A 19375-nucleotide genomic window follows, 5' to 3' on the forward strand; every position below is an offset into this window, starting at 1 on the left:
GGAAGCGCCACGAACTGGTAATGCTTGTCCAGGAATGCGAACCTTAGGAACCGATGATGTTCCTTGTGGATAGGAATATGTAGATACGCATCCTTTAAATCCACCGTGGTCATGAATTGACCTTCCTGGATGGAAGGAAGAATAGTTCGAATGGTTTCCATCTTGAACTATGGAACCTTGAGAAACTTGTTTAAGATCTTGAGATCTAAGATTGGTCTGAACGTTCCCTCTTTTTTGGGAACTATGAACAGATTGGAGTAGAACCCCATCCCTTGTTCTCTTAATGGAACAGGATGAATCACTCCCATTTTTAACAGGTCTTCTACACAATGTAAGAATGCCTGTCTTTTTATGTGGTCTGAAGACAACTGAGACCTGTGGAACCTCCCCCTTGGGGGAAGCCCCTTGAATTCCAGAAGATAACCTTGGGAGACTATTTCTAGTGCCCAAGGATCCAGAACATCTCTTGCCCAAGCCTGAGCGAAGAGAGAGAGTCTGCCCCCCACCAGATCCGGTCCCGGATCGGGGGCCAACATTTCATGCTGTCTTGGTAGCAGTGGCAGGTTTCTTGGCCTGTTTTCCCTTGTTCCAGCCTTGCATTGGTCTCCAAGCTGGCTTGGCTTGAGAAGTATTACCCTCTTGCTTAGAGGACGTAGCACTTTGGGCTGGTCCGTTTCTACGAAAGGGACGAAAATTAGGTTTATTTTTTGCCTTGAAAGGCCGATCCTGAGGAAGGGCGTGGCCCTTACCCCCAGTGATATCAGAGATAATCTCTTTCAAGTCAGGGCCAAACAGCGTTTTCCCCTTGAAAGGAATGTTAAGTAGCTTGTTCTTGGAAGACGCATCAGCCGACCAAGATTTCAACCAAAGCGCTCTGCGCGCCACAATAGCAAACCCAGAATTCTTAGCCGCTAATCTAGCCAATTGGAAAGTGGCGTCTAGGGTAAAATAATTAGCCAATTTGAGAGCATTGATTCTGTCCATAATCTCCTCATAAGGAGGAGAATCACTATCGACCGCCTTTATCAGCTCATCGAACCAGAAACATGCGGCTGTAGCGACAGGGACAACGCATGAAATTGGTTGTAGAAGGTAACCCTGCTGAACAAACATCTTTTTAAGCAAACCTTCTAATTTTTTATCCATAGGATCTTTGAAAGCACAACTATCCTCTATGGGTATAGTGGTGCGTTTGTTTAAAGTGGAAACCGCTCCCTCGACCTTGGGGACTGTCTGCCATAAGTCCTTTCTGGGGTCGACCATAGGAAACAATTTTTTAAATATGGGGGGAGGGACGAAAGGAATACCGGGCCTTTCCCATTCTTTATTAACAATGTCCGCCACCCGCTTGGGTATAGGAAAAGCTTCTGGGAGCCCCGGCACCTCTAGGAACTTGTCCATTTTACATAGTTTCTCTGGGATGACCAACTTGTCACAATCATCCAGAGTGGATAATACCTCCTTAAGCAGAATGCGGAGATGTTCCAACTTAAATTTAAATGTAATCACATCAGGTTCAGCTTGTTGAGAAATGTTCCCTGAATCAGTAATTTCTCCCTCAGACAAAACCTCCCTGGCCCCATCAGACTGGGTTAGGGGCCCTTCAGAAACATTATTATTAGCGTCGTCATGCTCTTCAGTATCTAAAACAGAGCAGTCGCGCTTACGCTGATAAGTGTTCATTTTGGCTAAAATGTTTTTGACAGAATTGTCCATTACAGCCGTTAATTGTTGCATAGTAAGGAGTATTGGCGCGCTAGATGTACTAGGGGCCTCCTGAGTGGGCAAGACTCGTGTAGACGAAGGAGGGAATGATGCAGTACCATGCTTACTCCCCTCACTTGAGGAATCATCTTGGGCATCATTGTCATTGTCACATAAATCACATTTATTTAAATGAATAGGAATTCTGGCTTCCCCACATTCAGAACACAGTCTATCTGGTAGTTCAGACATGTTAAACAGGCATAAACTTGATAACAAAGTACAAAAAACGTTTTAAAATAAAACCGTTACTGTCACTTTAAATTTTAAACTGAACACACTTTATTACTGCAATTGCGAAAAAACATGAAGGAATTGTTCAAAATTCACCAAATTTTCACCACAGTGTCTTAAAGCCTTAAAAGTATTGCACACCAAATTTGGAAGCTTTAACCCTTAAAATAACGGAACCGGAGCCGTTCTGAACTTTAACCCCTTTACAGTCCCTGGTATCTGCTTTGCTGAGACCCAACCAAGCCCAAAGGGGAATACGATACCAAATGACGCCTTCAGAAAGTCTTTCCTAAGTATCAGAGCTCCTCTCACATGCGACTGCATGCCATGCCTCTCAAAAACAAGTGCGCAACACCGGCGCGAAAATGAGACTCTGCCTATGCTTTGGGAAAGCCCCTAAAGAATAAGGTGTCTAAAACAGTGCCTGCCGATATTATTATATCAAAATACCCAAATAAAATGATTCCTCAAGGCTAAATATGTGTTAATAATGAATCGATTTAGCCCAGAAAAAGTCTACAGTCTTAATAAGCCCATGTGAAGCCCTTATTTACAATCGTAATAAACATGGCTTACCGGATCCCATAGGGAAAATGACAGCTTCCAGCATTACATCGTCTTGTTAGAATGTGTCATACCTCAAGCAGCAAGAGACTGCACACTGTTCCCCCAACTGAAGTTAATTGCTCTCAACAGTCCTGTGTGGAACAGCCATGGATTTTAGTGACGGTTGCTAAAATCATTTTCCTCATACAAACAGAAATCTTCATCTCTTTTCTGTTTCTGAGTAAATAGTACATACCAGCACTATTTCAAAATAACAAACTCTTGATTGAATAATAAAAACTACAGTTAAACACTAAAAAACTCTAAGCCATCTCCGTGGAGATGTTGCCTGTACAACGGCAAAGAGAATGACTGGGGTAGGCGGAGCCTAGGAGGGATCATGTGACCAGCTTTGCTGGGCTCTTTGCCATTTCCTGTTGGGGAAGAGAATATCCCACAAGTAAGGATGACGCCGTGGACCGGACACACCTATGTTGGAGAAACATAATTTATGTAAGAACTTACCTGATAAATTCATTTCTTTCATATTAGCAAGAGTCCATGAGCTAGTGACGTATGGGATATACATTCCTACCAGGAGGGTCAAAGTTTCCCAAACCTTAAAATGCCTATAAATACACCCCTCACCACACCCACAATTCAGTTTAACGAATAGCCAAGAAGTGGGTGATAAGAAAAAAGTGCGAAAGCATATAAAATAAGGAATTGGAATAATTGTGCTTTATACAAAAAAATCATAACCACCACAAAAAAGGGCGGGCCTCATGGACTCTTGCTAATATGAAAGAAATGAATTTATCAGGTAAGTTCTTACATAAATTATGTTTTCTTTCATGTAATTAGCAAGAGTCCATGAGCTAGTGACGTATGGGATAATGAATACCCAAGATGTGGATCTTTCCACACAAGAGTCACTAGAGAGGGAGGGATAAAATAAAGACAGCCAATTCCTGCTGAAAATAATCCACACCCAAAATAAAGTTTAATGAAAAACATAAGCAGAAGATTCAAACTGAAACCGCTGCCTGAAGTACTTTTCTACCAAAAACTGCTTCAGAAGAAGAAAATACATCAAAATGGTAGAATTTGGTAAAAGTATGCAAAGAGGACCAAGTTGCCGCTTTGCAAATCTGATCAACCGAAGCTTCATTCCTAAACGCACAGGAAGTAGAAACTGACCTAGTAGAATGAGCTGTAATCCTCTGAGGCGGAGTTTTACCCAACTCAACATAGGCAAGATGAATTAAAGATTTCAACCAAGATGCCAAAGAAATGGCAGAAGTTTTCTGGCCTTTCTAGAACCGGAAAAGATAACAAATAAACTAGAAGTCTTTCGGAAAGACTTAGTAGCTTCAACATAATATTTCAAAGCTCTAACAATATCCAAAGAATGCAACGATTTCTCCTTAGAATTCTTAGGATTAGGACATAATGAAGGAACCACAATGTCTCTACTAATGTTGTTGGAATTCACAACTTAGGTAAAAATTCAAAAGAAGTTCGCAACACCGCCTTATCCTGATGAAAAATCATAAAAGGAGACTCACAAGAAAGAGCAGATAATTCAGAAACTCTTCTGGCAGAAGAGATGGCCAAAAGGAACAAAACTTTCCAAGAAAGTAATTTAATGTCCAATGAATGCATAGGTTCAAATGGAGGAGCTTGAAGAGCCCCCAGAACCAAATTCAAACTCCAAGGAGGAGAAATTGACTTAATGACAGGCTTTATACAAACCAAAGCTTGTACAAAACAATGAATATCAGGAAGAATAGCAATCTTTCTGTGAAAAAGAACAGAAAGAGCAGAGATTTGTCCTTCAAGGAACTTGTGGACAAACCCTTATCTAAACCATCCTGAAGAAACTGTAATATTCTCGGTATTCTAAAAGAATGCCAAGAAAAATGATGAGAAAGACACCAAGAAATATAAGTCTTCCAGACTCTATAATATATCTCTCTGGATACAGATTTACGAGCCTGAAACATAGTATTAATCACAGAGTCAGAGAAACCTCTTTGACCAAGAATCAAGCGTTCAATCTCCATACCTTTAAATTTAAGGATTTCAGATCCTGATGGAAAAAAGGACCTTGAGACAGAAGGTCTGGTCTTAACGGAAGAGTCCACGGTTGGCAAGAGGCCATCCGGACAAAATCCGCATACCAAAACCTGTGAGGCCATGCCGGAGCTACCAGCAGAACAAACGAGCATTCCTTCAGAATCTTGGAGATTACTCTTGGAAGAAGAACTAGAGGCGGAAAGATATAGGCAGGATGATACTTCCAAGGAAGTGATAATGCATCCACTGCCTCCGCCTGAGGATCCCGGGATCTGGACAGATACCTGGGAAGTTTCTTGTTTAGATGAGAAGCCATCAGATCTATTTCTGGAAGTTCCCACATTTGAATAATCTGAAGAAATACCTCTGGGTGAAGAGACCATTCGCCCGGATGCAACGTTTGGCGACTGAGATAATCCGCTTTCCAATTGTCCATACCTGGGATATGAACCGCAGAGATTAGACAGGAGCTGGATTCCGCCCAAACCAAAATTCGAGATACTTCTTTCATAGCCAGAGGACTGTGAGTCCCTCCTCGATGATTGATGTATGCCACAGTTGTGACATTGTCTATCTGAAAACAAATGAACAACTCTCTCTTCAGAAGAGGCCAAGACTGAAGAGCTCTGAAAATTGCACGGAGTTCCAAAATATTGATTGGAAATCTCACCTCCTGAGATTCCCAAACCCCTTGTGCCGTCAGATACCCCCACACAGCTCCCCAACCTGTAACACTTGCATCTGTTGAGATTATAGTCCAGGTCGGAAGAACAAGAAGCCCCCTGAACTAAACGATGGTGATCTGTCCACCATGTCAGAGAGTGTCGTAAAATCGGTTTAAAGATATCAATTGAGATATCTTTGAGTAATCCCTGCACCATTGGTTCAGCATACAGAGCTGAAGAGGTCGCATGTGAAAACGAGCAAAGGAGATCGCATCTGATGCGGCAGTCCTAAGACCCAACATTTCCATGCATAAGGCTACCAAAGGGAATGATTGTGACTGAAGGTTTTGACAAGCTGATATCAATGTTAAACTTCTCTTGTCTGACAAGGACAGAGTCATAGACACTGAATCTATCTAGAAACCTAAAAAGGTTACCCTTGTCTGAGGAATCAATGAATTGATTGGTAAATTGATCCTCCAACCATGAACTTGAAGAAACAACAAAAGTCGATTCGTATGAGATTCTTCGAAAATGAGAAGACTGAGCAAGTACCAAGATATCGTCCAAATAAGGAAATACCAAAACCCTGTTCTCTGATTACAGAAAGAAGGGCACCGAGAACCTTTGAAAAAAATTCTTGGAACTGAGGCTAGGCCAAACGGTAGAGCCAAAAAACTGGTAATGCTTGTCTAAAAAGAGAATCTCAGACACTAAAAGTGATCTGGATGAATCGGAATATGCAGATACACATCCTGTAAATCTATTGTAGACATATAATGCCCTTGCTAAACAAAAGGCAGGATAGTCCTACAGTAACCATCTTGAATGTTGGTATCCTGACATAACGATTCAATAATGATAGATCCGGAACTGGTCTGAAGGAATTGACCTTCTTTGGTACAATGAAGAGATAAAATAAAACCCCAGCCCCTGTTCCAGAACTGGAACTGGCATAAATACTCCAGCCAACTCTAGATCTGAAACACATTTCAGAAATGCTGAGCCTTTGCTGTGTTAACTGGGACACGGGAAAGAAAAAAATCTCTTAGCAGGAGGCCTTAACTTGAAGCCAATTCTGTACCTTTCTGAAACAATGTTCTGAAACCAGAGATTGAGAACGGAATTGATCCAAATTTCTTTGAAGAAAACGTAATCTGCCCCATACCAGCTGAGCTGGAATAAGGGCCGCACCTTCATAGGTACTTAGGAGCTGGCTATAGGTTTCTATAAGGCTTGGATATATTCCAAACTGGAAATAGTTTCCAAACTGATACCGCTCCTGAGGATGAAGGATCAGGCTTTTGTTCCTTGTTGTGAGGAAAGGAACGAAAATGATTATTTACCCTGGAAAGAAAGGGAAAGCAAAGTTGACTTAGAAGACATATCAGCATTCCAAGTTTAATCCATAAAGCTTTTCTAGCTAAAATAGCTAGAGACATATACCTGACATCAACTCTAATGATATCAAAAGATGGTATCACCAATAAAATTATTAGCATGTTATAGAATAATAATAATGCTATAAAATTATGATCTGTTACTTGTTGCGCTAAAGCTTCTAACCAAAAAGTTGAAGCTGCAGCAACATCCGCTAAAAATATAGCAGGTCTAAGAAGATTACCTGAACATAAGTAAGCTTTTCTTAGAAAGGATTCAATTTTCCTATCTAAAGGATCCTTAAATGAAGTACTATCTGCCGTAGGAATAGTAGTACATTAGCAGGAGTAGAGACAGCCCCATAACCTTAGGGATTTTTGTCCCAAAAAACTCTAATCTGTCAGATGGCACAGGATATAATTGCTTAAACGTCTAGAAGGAGTAAATAAACTACCCAAATTATTCCATTCCCTGGAAATTACTTCAGAAATAGCATCAGGGAGATAAAACACTTCTGGAATAACTACAGGAGATTTAAAAACCTTATTTAAACGTTTACATTTAGTATCAAGAGGACCAGAATCCTCTATTTCTAATGCAAATAATACTTCTTTAAGTAAAGAACGAATAAATTCCATCTTGAACAAATACAAAGATTTATCAGCATCAACCTCTGAGACAGAAACCTCTGAACCAGAAGAACCATTATCAGTATCAGAATGATGATGTTCATTTAAAAATTCATCTGAAAAAAGAGAAGTTTTAAAAGACTTTTATGTATACTAGAAGGAGAAATAACAGACATAGCCTTCTTAATGGATTTAAAAAATAAAATCTCTTATGTTATCAGGAACACTCTGAAAATTAGATGTTGACGGAACAGCAACAGGTAATGTAACAGTACTAAAGGAAATTTTATCTGCATTAATAAGTTTGACATGACATGCAATACAAACAACAGCTGGAGAAACAGATACCAAAAGTTTATAGCAGATACACTTAGCTTGGTAGCTCCAGCACTGGGCAGTGATTTTCCTGAAGTATCTTCTGACTCAGTTGCAACGTGGAACATCTTGCAATATGTAAAAGAAAAAAAAAAAAACAACATATAAAGCAAAATTGATCAAATTCCTTAAATGACAGTTTCAGGAATGGGAAAAAAATGCCAGTGAACAAGCTTCTAGCAACCAGAAGCAATAAATAATGTGACTTAAATAATGTGGAGACAAAAGTGACGCCCATATTTTCTAGCGCCAAAAAAGACGCCCACATTATTTGGCGCCTAAATGCTTTTGGCGCCAAAAATGACGCCACATCCGGAACGCCGACATTTTTGACGCAAAAAAAAGTCAAAAAATGACGCAACTTCCGGCGACACGTATGACGCCGGAAACAGAAAAAAAATTTTGCGCCAAAAAAGTCCGCGCCAAGAATGACGCAATAAAATGAAGCATTTTCTGCCCCCGCGAGCCTAACAGCCCACAGGGAAAAAGTCAAATTTTTTAAGGTAAGAAAAAATGATTGAAACAAATGCATTTATCCCAAATATGAAACTGACTGTCTGAAAAATAAGGAATGTTGAACATTCTGAGTCAAGGCAAATAAATGTTTGAATACATATATTTAGAACTTTATAAACAAAGTGCCCAACCATAGCTTAGAGTGTCACAGAAAATAAGATTTACTTACCCCAGGACACTCATCTACATGTTTGTAGAAAGCCAAACCAGTACTGAAACGAGAATCAGCAGAGGTAATGGTATATATAAGAGTATATCGTCGATCTGAAAAGGGAGGTAAGAGATGAATCTCTACGACCGATAACAGAGAACCTATGAAATAGACCCCGTAGAAGGAGATCACTGCATTCAAATAGGCAATACTCTCCTCACATCCCTCTGACATTCACTGCACGCTGAGAGGAAAACCGGGCTCCAACTTGCTGCGGAGCGCATATCAACGTAGAATCTAGCACAAACTTACTTCACCACCTCCATCGGAGGCAAAGTTTGTAAAAACTGAATTGTGGGTGTGGTGAGGGGTGTATTTATAGGCATTTTAAGGTTTGGGAAACTTTGCCCCTCCTGGTAGGAATGTATATCCCATACGTCACTAGCTCATGGACTCTTGCTAATTACATGAAAGAAAATCTTCTCACAGGAGGTCTTACTATGAATCCTATTCGGTACCCTTGAGAGACAATACTCTGAATCCATTGATTTTGGACAGAATCTGCCCAAATGTGTTTAAAAAATCATAATCTGCCCCTACCAGCTGAGCTGGAATGAGGGCCGCACCTTCATGAAGACTTGGGGGGCTGGCTTTGGTTTCTTAAAGGTTTGGATTTACTCCAACTTGAAGAAAGTTTCCAATTGGAACCAGATTCTTTGGGGGAAGGATTAGGTTTCTGTTCCTTATTTTGTCGAAAGGAACGAAAATGGTTAGAAGCTTTAGATTTACCCTTAGGTCTTTTATACTGAGGCAAAAAAACTCTCTTCCCCCCAGTGACAGTTGAAATAATCGAATCCAACTGAGAACCAAATAACTTATTACCTTGGAAAAAAAGAGATAGTAATCTAGACTTAGATACCATGTCAGCATTCCAATATTTAAGCCACAAAGCTCTTCTAGCTAAGATAGCTAAAGACATACGTTTAACATTAATTTTGACAATATCAAAAATAGCATCACAGATAAAATGATTAGCATGTTGAAGCAAGCAAACAATGCTAGACAAATCAGAATCTGTTTCCTGTTGCGCTAAACTTTCCAACCAAAAAGTTAATGCAGATGGAACATCAGCCATAGAAATGGCAGGCCTCAGAAGATAGCCAGAATATAAATAAGCTTTCCTTAGATAAGTTTCCTATCTAAAGGGTCTTTAAAGGAAGTACAATCTTCCATAGGGATAGTAGTAGGTTTGGCAAGAGTAGAGATAGCCCCATCCACTTTGGGGATTTTTTCCCAAAACTCCAATCTAATTGCTGGCAAGAGGTACAACTTTTTAAACCTAGCAGAAGGAATAAAAAAAAAAAAAAAAGTACCAGGCCTATTCCATTCCTTTGAAATCATATCAGAAATAACATCAGGAACTGGAAAAACCTCTGGAGTAACCACAGGAGGTTTATAAACAGAATTTAAATGTTTACTAGTTTTAATATCAAGAGGACTAGTTTCCTCAATATCCAAAGTAATCAACACCTCTTAACAAGGAATGAATATACTCCATCTTAAAGAGATAAGTAGATTTGTCAGTGTCAATCTCGGAGGTAGGATCTTCTGAATCAGATAGATCCTCATCAGAGGAGGATAAATCAGTATAGTATTCAAAGATAAACTTTGCTCAGGTCTTATAACACTTTAGGACCTTAGATATAATATAATATCGGTGCTGAGATATAATAATACAAATATAATTAAAGTAAAAAAGAAAATAAAGATATCTCACACCAGCACTCTTGATCCAATAAGTTTACTTAGTAAATAATAGTTTACACACACATATATATATATAAACTATCTACTGTGCACAGTATACATAATTCTTAATCTGTCATACATTAATCAACCTGTATGACATAGAAACAGATAGGTTTGCAAACAGTAGAAATGAAAAATAAGGAGAAAGCTCATAATACAGATTTCAAACAAGGAACAAAATACGAATGTTCAGGTAAAGCAATACAGCACTGATATACTTATCGTTGGCCAACGTAAGTGCTGTTAACTTGCTGTCTTTTATACATCCATATGAACCATAATCGGGTAAGTGACAATCTGTCCTCGTTATTGTAATCCGAGGAAAAACAAATCCTCAAAGGTAAATACAAAACCTCTTGTTTGAAGTAGCAATTCGGTGATCCTGGAGGTGAAACCTTGAAGCCACTTTACAGCCGAAGGCCGGTAAATCCCGGCACACACAAGCCGTGGCGCGAAATGATGTAATAGCGTTCGTACCTCCCTCTACACCTGGTTCACTTGCTGTTAGTCACAGGAATCTTTACGTGAACACCGCTGACACTGTTCAATAGCTCAAACAGCTTCACAAGCTTTCTCCTTAATTTAGCTCAGATCAGACTGAGCCAAAATTGAGCCGACGTACGTTTCACCAATACTTTGGCTTCTTCCGGGCTATTTTTACTTTAAGGATAAATCAGTATGTTGTCGGTCATTTGAAATTTTATCAACTTTATGAGAAGTTTTAAAACACCTATTAGGTTTATTAGAAGGAGAAATATCAGACAAAGCCTTCTGAATCGCATCAGCAATAAAATCTTTTATATTCACAGGGATATCATGTACATTAGATATTGAAGGAACAACAGGCATTGTACTAGTACTGATGGATACATTCGCTGCATGTAAAAGTTTATCATGACAACTGTTACATACTACCGCTGGAGATATAATTTCTACTAATTTACAACAGATACACTTATCTTTGGTATAACTTATCAGGCAGCAGGAATCCAATGGTGGTTTACGAGACAGAATTAGATTGAGACATCTTGCAAATGTAAGAGAAAAAACAACATATAAAGCAAAAATATCAATTTCCTTATATGCCAGTTTCAGGAATGGGGAAAAAATGCAAACAGCATAGCCCTCTGTGCATAGAGGAAGGCAAGAGGCATATAGGAAGTGGGGTTTAAATAATTAAATTATTTGGCGCGCAATAAAAAAATGATTTTTTTTGGCACTAACAACATCCGGAAATGACGCAACTCGCGTCATGGCAGACGCAACCTTGTGCAAGGAACCTGGCATCAACTAAGACGCCGGAAATGGCGAACTTGCGTCAACGAATGTACCTTCGGGCTAAAAAAAATCGCTCCAAGAATCACGCAATAAATAATAGCATTATGCGGCCTCGCAAGTCTAATTTTGCCCGCAAAAATTAAAGAAAACAGTCTATTTTGAAGAAAAGACTATACCCCAGGTAAGGAAAAATAACTTCCTAAATACATTTTTCCCAATTTTTAAACTGATAGTCTGCAAAAGTAAATATACATAAACCTGACTCATGGCAAATTTAAGTACAATACATATATTTAGAACTTTATATTAATACATAAAGTGCCAAACCATAGCTGAGAGTGTCTTAAGTAATGAAAACATACCAAAAGACACCCATCCACATATAGCAGATAGCAAAACCAGTACTGAAACAGTTATCAGTAGAGGTAATGGAATATGAGAGTATATTGTCAATCTGAATAAGGGAGGTAGGAGATGAATCTCTATGACCGATAACAGAGAACCTATGAAATAGATCTCCTGTGAGGAAAACCATTGCATTCAATAGGTGATACTCCCTTCACAACCCTCTGACATTCACAGTACTCAGAGGAATCGGGCTTCAAAATGCTGAGAAGCGCATGTAAAGTAGAAATCTTAGCACAAACTTACTTCACCCCCTCCATAGGAGGCAAAATTTGAAAAACTGAATTGTGGGTGTGGTGAGAGATATATTTATAGGCATTTTGAGGTTTGGGAAACTTTGCCACTCCTGGTAGGATTGTATATCCCATACGTAACTAGCTCATGGACTCTTGCCAATTACATGAAAGAAATAATGAATGTATAGTATCATTCCAATTACATCAATTCTTTAGATCCATAAAATATTTGCTGCTTGAAAAAAAAAATTGAATGTAAACGACTTTTGTCTTTGTTTGATGCACATTTTCTGATGATTTAAAAATGAATAGGGTAGTAGTTCAGCTACTTAATGACAAGCATCTCTAGCACATATATCTAACATATTGATTAAGTGACACCACAACAAAGCAAATTACTATTTATTTATTTTTAATGAGAATCCTGCCACATAAATGTATACACTAATGCAGATAAACTGACCTATATATCATGTCTGCAACAGATATGATAGTTTTCAGATAGGGTTACAAATAATTATTTAAACCATCCTTTTAATTGGCTTTTGCAGAGGTAGTTTCACACAGAAAAGTAAAACATCAATTAAATGGCTGTGTGAATTCTTCTTATAAACCAGCACAGTGTGCTCTTATGTAAATCTATGTGTTGAGCATGAAATCTCATTGGTAATGCTGCCTGCCTGACGTTTGCTTAAAACATTTATAATAAAAAGCTTAAAGGAAGCAGGGGGGGGGGTGTGGCAGCAAGTAGTTATACAGAAACATAGTTCTGTGCAGAAACGTATGAGGTTTAATGTCTCATTAAGCTGTTTGCCTCTAACTTAGAAAATAAATACTGTTGCCTAGACCAGTGATTTTTAACCTTTTTTTTGCCGTGGCACACTTTTTTACATTAAAAAATCCTGTGGCACACCACCATCCCAAAACTAAAAAAAATATCACACATTGTAGCCTAATACAGCATATATATATACACATACACACAAACACACACATACTGTATGTATTGTGCTGTTATGCCATGCCTCCTACAAACTACCCCTGCACTGGGAGTAAAAAACAAGCAAAGTTTAAAAAATATGTCACACTGTTGTCAGTCTGCCGTGGCACACCTGAGGATCTCTCACGGCACACTGGATGAAAAACACTGGCCTAGACACTGACAGTATTGACATTGATATATGAAAGATATAATTAGACACAACAACAATGCTGACACAGATATACAATTTATTACATATATAGCTTTTATTCTTATTATTGACATTCTGAATTTGTTAGGTAGGAGCAGTGTTTAATATAAGGTATAGAAAGGACACTTCTCATTGTATTTTGCTCAATTTAAAAATTGTATTTTAAAATGCACTAGGTATGAGCATGAGAAATTTGTTTAAAAAAAATAAATTAAAATGATGTTAAGACCCAGCATCATGGGACTGTGTGGTTTTGGCAGCCAGTACAGGCAGTCTGGGAAGGGAGCAAACTTTGAGAATGATGTCTGTAGGCTGCAGGGTATTGGGAAACGTAGTTTCCTATGCGAGGCCTAAATGAAAGTATGGTGCCACACTGACCGCCTGCCATGATTGCAGCCGTGAGAAATGAGCATCATTGCTGAACCACAGGCATAATATTTTAATTTTTCATGGCACACGCTGAGTAAATATTCAACAGGCCTTGCACTAAATTATTTTTTGAAAAATTGACTCATGTTCTAAATAAAGCAATTTTTTTTCATGCTAGTTGTTGCCTGTTCTTTCCAGCCGCACAGGCGCTAAATTAACTGTGCACTGCTCTTTCTCAGTTAAGGAGGCAATTTTAAAACTTAAAGGGACATACCTGTCGAAATTTAAATGCATATATAGGAATTACAAATTTAAATAGAAACAAATTTACAATATACATATATTGGCAAAAATGTTTCCAGTAAAAGATATCACTGTTTTAGTGTCAGCATTTTTCTCTGCAAGTGCATGTGAAGCAAACCTAGATATTCTCAGTGCACCATCTCAAAGGCAGAACTTTTTTTCATTTTCTGCGATGAGAATTTTTTAGTGAAAATGTTTCTGCAGTGTCTCTAAGGAGCCAGTGTTGCTGTGTTTGTTGCACTTACTCAGTGTGCATGAGGACAGGTTCATGTACAGCCTCGCTAATGTCTGCTGTACGTTCCCACAGTGTCAGTCTGCCTGGGAACCTGCTCTACTGTACTGCTGAGGTCTATATGCTTATTTTGGAGGGGCTGCTGCTCCATACTTATGCTGCTGATGTATACTATATACTTCCTAAAGGATGGCACTTAGAAATTAGTATGTGTGTGTGTATGTATATATATATATATATATATATATATATATATATATATATATATATATATATATAGAAGATATGGCGGCGCCCCCCCGCGACACGCTGACATTGCACGCTGTGCCTACACTTCTACACGGAGCTGCATAAAGGATTGGACTGCTTTAATATATATTCATATAAAGCAGATCTGCGAATATCTTTTGGTGCTCCATACTTGATCTTATGTATAGTAGAGCGATTTAGCCACTTGTGTTTCTAGCCTTGCACGCTGGATGTAACACCTGTATGTCTACAGCTCTATAGTGTTTTTCTGTAAACGAGGAATATCTTCCTCTTTGCCTACAAAGAAATGCCTGTAGGGGTTTTTATCTTGCACTGTTAAAAATTACCTTTTGTATATAAATAAACACCTGTTTTTACCTCTATCACCTGGTAGCTGTATATTTTAAACACTACACATTACCCTACTCCTATGCCCTAGTCCCCGTTTAAATATAGGTTGCAGAGTTCCAGGAACACTCTGCAGACTCCAAGGAAGAAGTGGAGACCTGAGGACATACAGGAGGACGACAAGGGATAAGAGTATATTAACAGAAGTGCCTATCACATACCTCATAAGTTGAGGTTGAACCAGGTGAGAGCGGATTTTTTCCAACTGTTACAGTATAAGTAATTTATCTGAACGTACAACACGAAGTGTGCCTCTTGGCGCTTGTTTTGTCTCACACTCTTCTAGATCACTAAGAGGAACCTCGCCCTGCGGGGGATCATTCTTCTTCTCTCAGACGAGCAGCCTACTCCTCCACAGCACACAGGAACTAGCATTGTGGATATTAATGAATAATACACATCCATAGACTTGCCACACTTGACTGAATGAGACTGTTTGCTGCCTAACTGGCAAGTGTCTTGCGTATATATATATATATTTTCCAGTAGTGGATGGGAAGATATATTAAGACTAACAGCACACTCATACACTTCTAGCGCTGATCTCTATAATTTTTACTACTATATATATATATATATATATATATATATATATATATATATTTATTTATTTATACACACACACAGTATATTTATTTATTTATTATAACCTCAGGAGTTGATTCCAGTAAAGGAATCTTAAAAGAAAAAGAAAAAAAACAGCACTGGAAGAATAAATATAATACACACCCATTTAAAAAAATTCTGTTCTACATGACGAAGGCTGAAGCTTTTCCCAAATGAGTTAAAGGGTTATTCACAGTATTCTGAAAAAGGCTTGGTAAGGGTCCACAACCCCATTTTTCCAATACTGTGCATATCCAATTAACTTATTTGATAAAGTTTCAGCTTCTGTGATCTCTACACACACATATATACAAATATATATACACATACATACACAACATATACACCATATACACACACCCCATATAAACACACACAAGATACACACACACACAACATATACACACACACTTATTAAAGAAAAAAAAATATGTCTGCTAAGTATTTTGGTTGGCTCATTTACTCCTAGAAAACATTTGTTAAGCCCTGACTTACATTTTCTGCAATGTGCTGTTACCCTGTACCGCACTTTGTCCACATTAGATATCAAATTATTTTCTTGGTCTAGTTTTTTTTTTTTTTTTAAATGTCCTCAATCAACCCTAATCACTATATTGGTCATCATAGAGAGACAAGCGACACATTTATTTTGTAGGATCAGGGGGACAAATTTCATCACTGCATGTTCTTCACATTTTTGCAATGCAGGTGTAAAGAAGCATCTGACTGTACTCTGATACTGTCTCAAAAGTGTGAAATTTTCTTGTATCTGGAATTCTCTCACACGTATCAAATCTGTCCTTGAGTTTCAGTTTATTCGGTTTATTCGGTTACTTCCTTGCTTTTGACATAGATGTATGTAACCCCTTAATCTCATTGCAAAAGAGGATCACATCTTCAGGGGTGAGGATTTGACCCTCTGTTGTCCTCAGCAAACTGGCTTTTGTTGTTTCCAGCTTAGTTGTTCTTCCAAACCTTTTGCCATGGGACGTTGCTAAGACGTTCCAATTGGCTTTTATACCAAAGTCCTTCTCATGGTTAAACAGATTTGTGTTATTCTTGTTTTTTATACTGGCTTGTAGATCCATCAGAAAAATAGATAATATGTCCTGTCTCGATAACTATCCCCTGTACCCCTGTACCTTCACTTGTGTTTTGCTTAGTTTCACCAATCATTCTGAGACATTGAATTCCTTGCTGATTTTGTTCTGGGACCCACGAACTTGTAATAGACTAAAGATTATAATGTTGTATTCTTTGTTTGCTATGGCTTTAAGAGCATAAATTAATCTTTCATATTGTTTTGTTGACAGAGATTTGGCACCGTTATACTTTGCTGGAATAGTCTTATCAAACTATTCTCACAGAATTATTTTCAAAGTTTCAGAAATTCTTCCAAATTTAGCTTATAAAGCACTTATTTTCTTCAGTTCTTTTCATCAACCTGAGGAAGGGGTGTGTCCCTGAAACACGTTGTGTTTTGGAAAAGCATCGGTCTGGCCAGTTAAGTGTTTTGTTTGTTTGCTCTTATTTTAGAGTTTGATTTTAAATTCAAAGCTTTTTTTATGAAATAGTATGTAAGAAAGCGAGTCTGCTTTGCACATACAGTTGAGAGCAAAAATACAAAAAAACTGTACTTACACATTTTATATTAATTTTTAATATAAAATGTATGTTTAATTATGTGTAGTAAAGCAATTGTGCAATATACTTTCATTATTTATTGTGCCCCCTTTTCATGCAATTTAGCTCTGAAAAATGTAATTTTACTAGTTTTCAGAGCTAGAAAAGCACCCTGCCGACCTCCCAAGGATATTGGATTTAGCAGATAACAACTGCAAAACAATTCCCTTTATACTAATGTAATTTAATTTTAATCTTAATCTCATAACATATGCAACTACCAGCTGCATCATTCACCAGTTTGGTCTCACAGCACCTGTAACGTGCTGCACAGATCACTACTGATAGCAAAAACAAGCTTCTGCATAAATAGTGTGATTGACAGTCTATTTTCTGCTAAATGCTGCAATGACTGCATTCTGGGAGAAAAGAATGGTAGTTTTTTTGCAACTTTATTTTTACTTTAAAAAGGCAGTAAACAAAACCTAGCAGCAACACTGTACATTGTACGCAGTTATTCTAGTCTGCTGGTTTATTACGGAAATATACAAGTGATCAATATGATTAGTGCTTTCATGTTGTATGCACAGTTGAGAGCATAGCAATTGCATCTCTTGTACTCACTGTTATGCTAATGGATTAATGATCAGTATGAACCAGACACCTGGGTGTAAATGTAAATGTGTATAGATACAGATAAAGCATTCTGCATTTACGAGATACAACTATGTCTAGGGGGTAAATTTACCATCCCTGCAGGCGGGCAATATTGCAAATAATGAATCCGTCCCCCCGCAATCGCCACTTGCGATGTTTCATCGCACAGCAAAATTTATCACTGCACAAGAATCCTCTTGTGCAATTCCACTACCTGCTCCGGCACAACCATTTGCACTAGAGCAGGGAATGTCAGTCACCCAACCGAGTGTGTCAGGGCGATTGATCTCGCCACTTCTGAAGTGGCAGAGAGGAAAAATTAAGCAATGTTTACTTCTTAAAGGGACAGAATTTGAAACAACTGTTCAATTTACTTCTATTATCCAATTTGCTTCATTATCTTGTTATCATTTGCTGAAGGGACAGCATTGAATGACTCACAGCTAGCTGAACACATCTAGTTAGCCAATCACACAGGACAAATGCTGCAGGCACCAATCAGCCGCTATCGTCTACTGATGTAGGATATGTGCGTATTCATTTTCAACAATGTATACAAAGTGAACAAAGCACATTTAAAAATAGAAGTTAAAGGGACATAATACGCATATGCTAAATCACTTGAAACTGATGCAGTATAACTATAAAAAGCTGACAGGAAAATATCACCTTAGCATCTCTATGTAAAAAAAGGAAGATATTTTACCTCAAAAACTCCTCAGCTCAGCAGAGTAAGTTCTGTGTAAAAATTTATACTCCGCTGCTCCCAGCTGCAGGTGAAAAAAAATAATGAAGAAATGAACAGCAGCCAATCAGCATCAGCAGTGCTGAGGTCATGAACTCTTACTGTGATCTCATGAGATTTGACTTAACTCTCATGAGATTTCATAGTAAGCTTCCTTTACCTGATTGGTGAAATAATATGAGAGTGCACGATGCTAGTCCCCTTCAGATGTCCCCAGGACAAACACACTAATATGCTGCTTAGAAATCCTTTACAATGGGAGGTGGCTACTGAAGAACTTTTGAGGTAAAATATCTTTCTTTTTTACATAGAGATGTTCAGGTGATATTTTCTAGTCAGCTTTTTACAGCTATGCTGCATCACTTTCAAGTGTTTAAACATTTGGGTATTATGGCCCTTTAATTTAAAACCATCTTAAAATGTCATGCTCTATCTGAATCATGCAAGTTGAATTTTGACTTTCCTATCCCTTTAAATATATGTGAAAACAGCATGCAAATCTGATCAACATATCAGAAAAGCTGCAAATTCAGTTTAATACATTTACTGTTAACTGTAAAATGAATATATGCGGTCTCATGAAAAAAGTAACATCTAAATCGTGCATAACTGTACATCATGGATTTTCCTAAACTTCCGATTTTTTAATAAACACAGTAAGAAAACGTATTTAGAACATTAACAATGCATCAGAACCTGCTTTATTACTTACTGTTGCAATTTTTTCAACAAACGTCTTCAGTGTTTTTACAATAACTTTTCGGTCCTATAAATAAGAAATGGATGACATTAAAGTAAAACCAAGAATCCATCAACAAATATTTTTTTCTTATAAAGTGGCAAGACAAAAAGAATGAGACCATCAAAAACAGATACAGTATTTTACAGTAATATACAGAATCATCATATATTCTAAAACTTGT

The 19375-nt window shown here is 37.9% G+C and overlaps 1 protein-coding gene across 1 annotated transcript in view; it reads right to left on the reverse strand.

Annotated features, from left to right (window-relative positions):
• Positions 1-19375, reverse strand: part of PUM3 (pumilio RNA binding family member 3) — a 322615-nt gene that overhangs the window by 105205 nt on the left and 198035 nt on the right. Inside the window, 1 exon segment of the mRNA XM_053702542.1 lies at positions 19165-19218. Coding sequence (XP_053558517.1) covers positions 19165-19218 — 54 coding nt within the window.

The sequence above is a fragment of the Bombina bombina genome, chromosome 2 (assembly GCF_027579735.1).
Source record: "Bombina bombina isolate aBomBom1 chromosome 2, aBomBom1.pri, whole genome shotgun sequence".
NCBI lineage: Eukaryota > Metazoa > Chordata > Amphibia > Anura > Bombinatoridae > Bombina > Bombina bombina.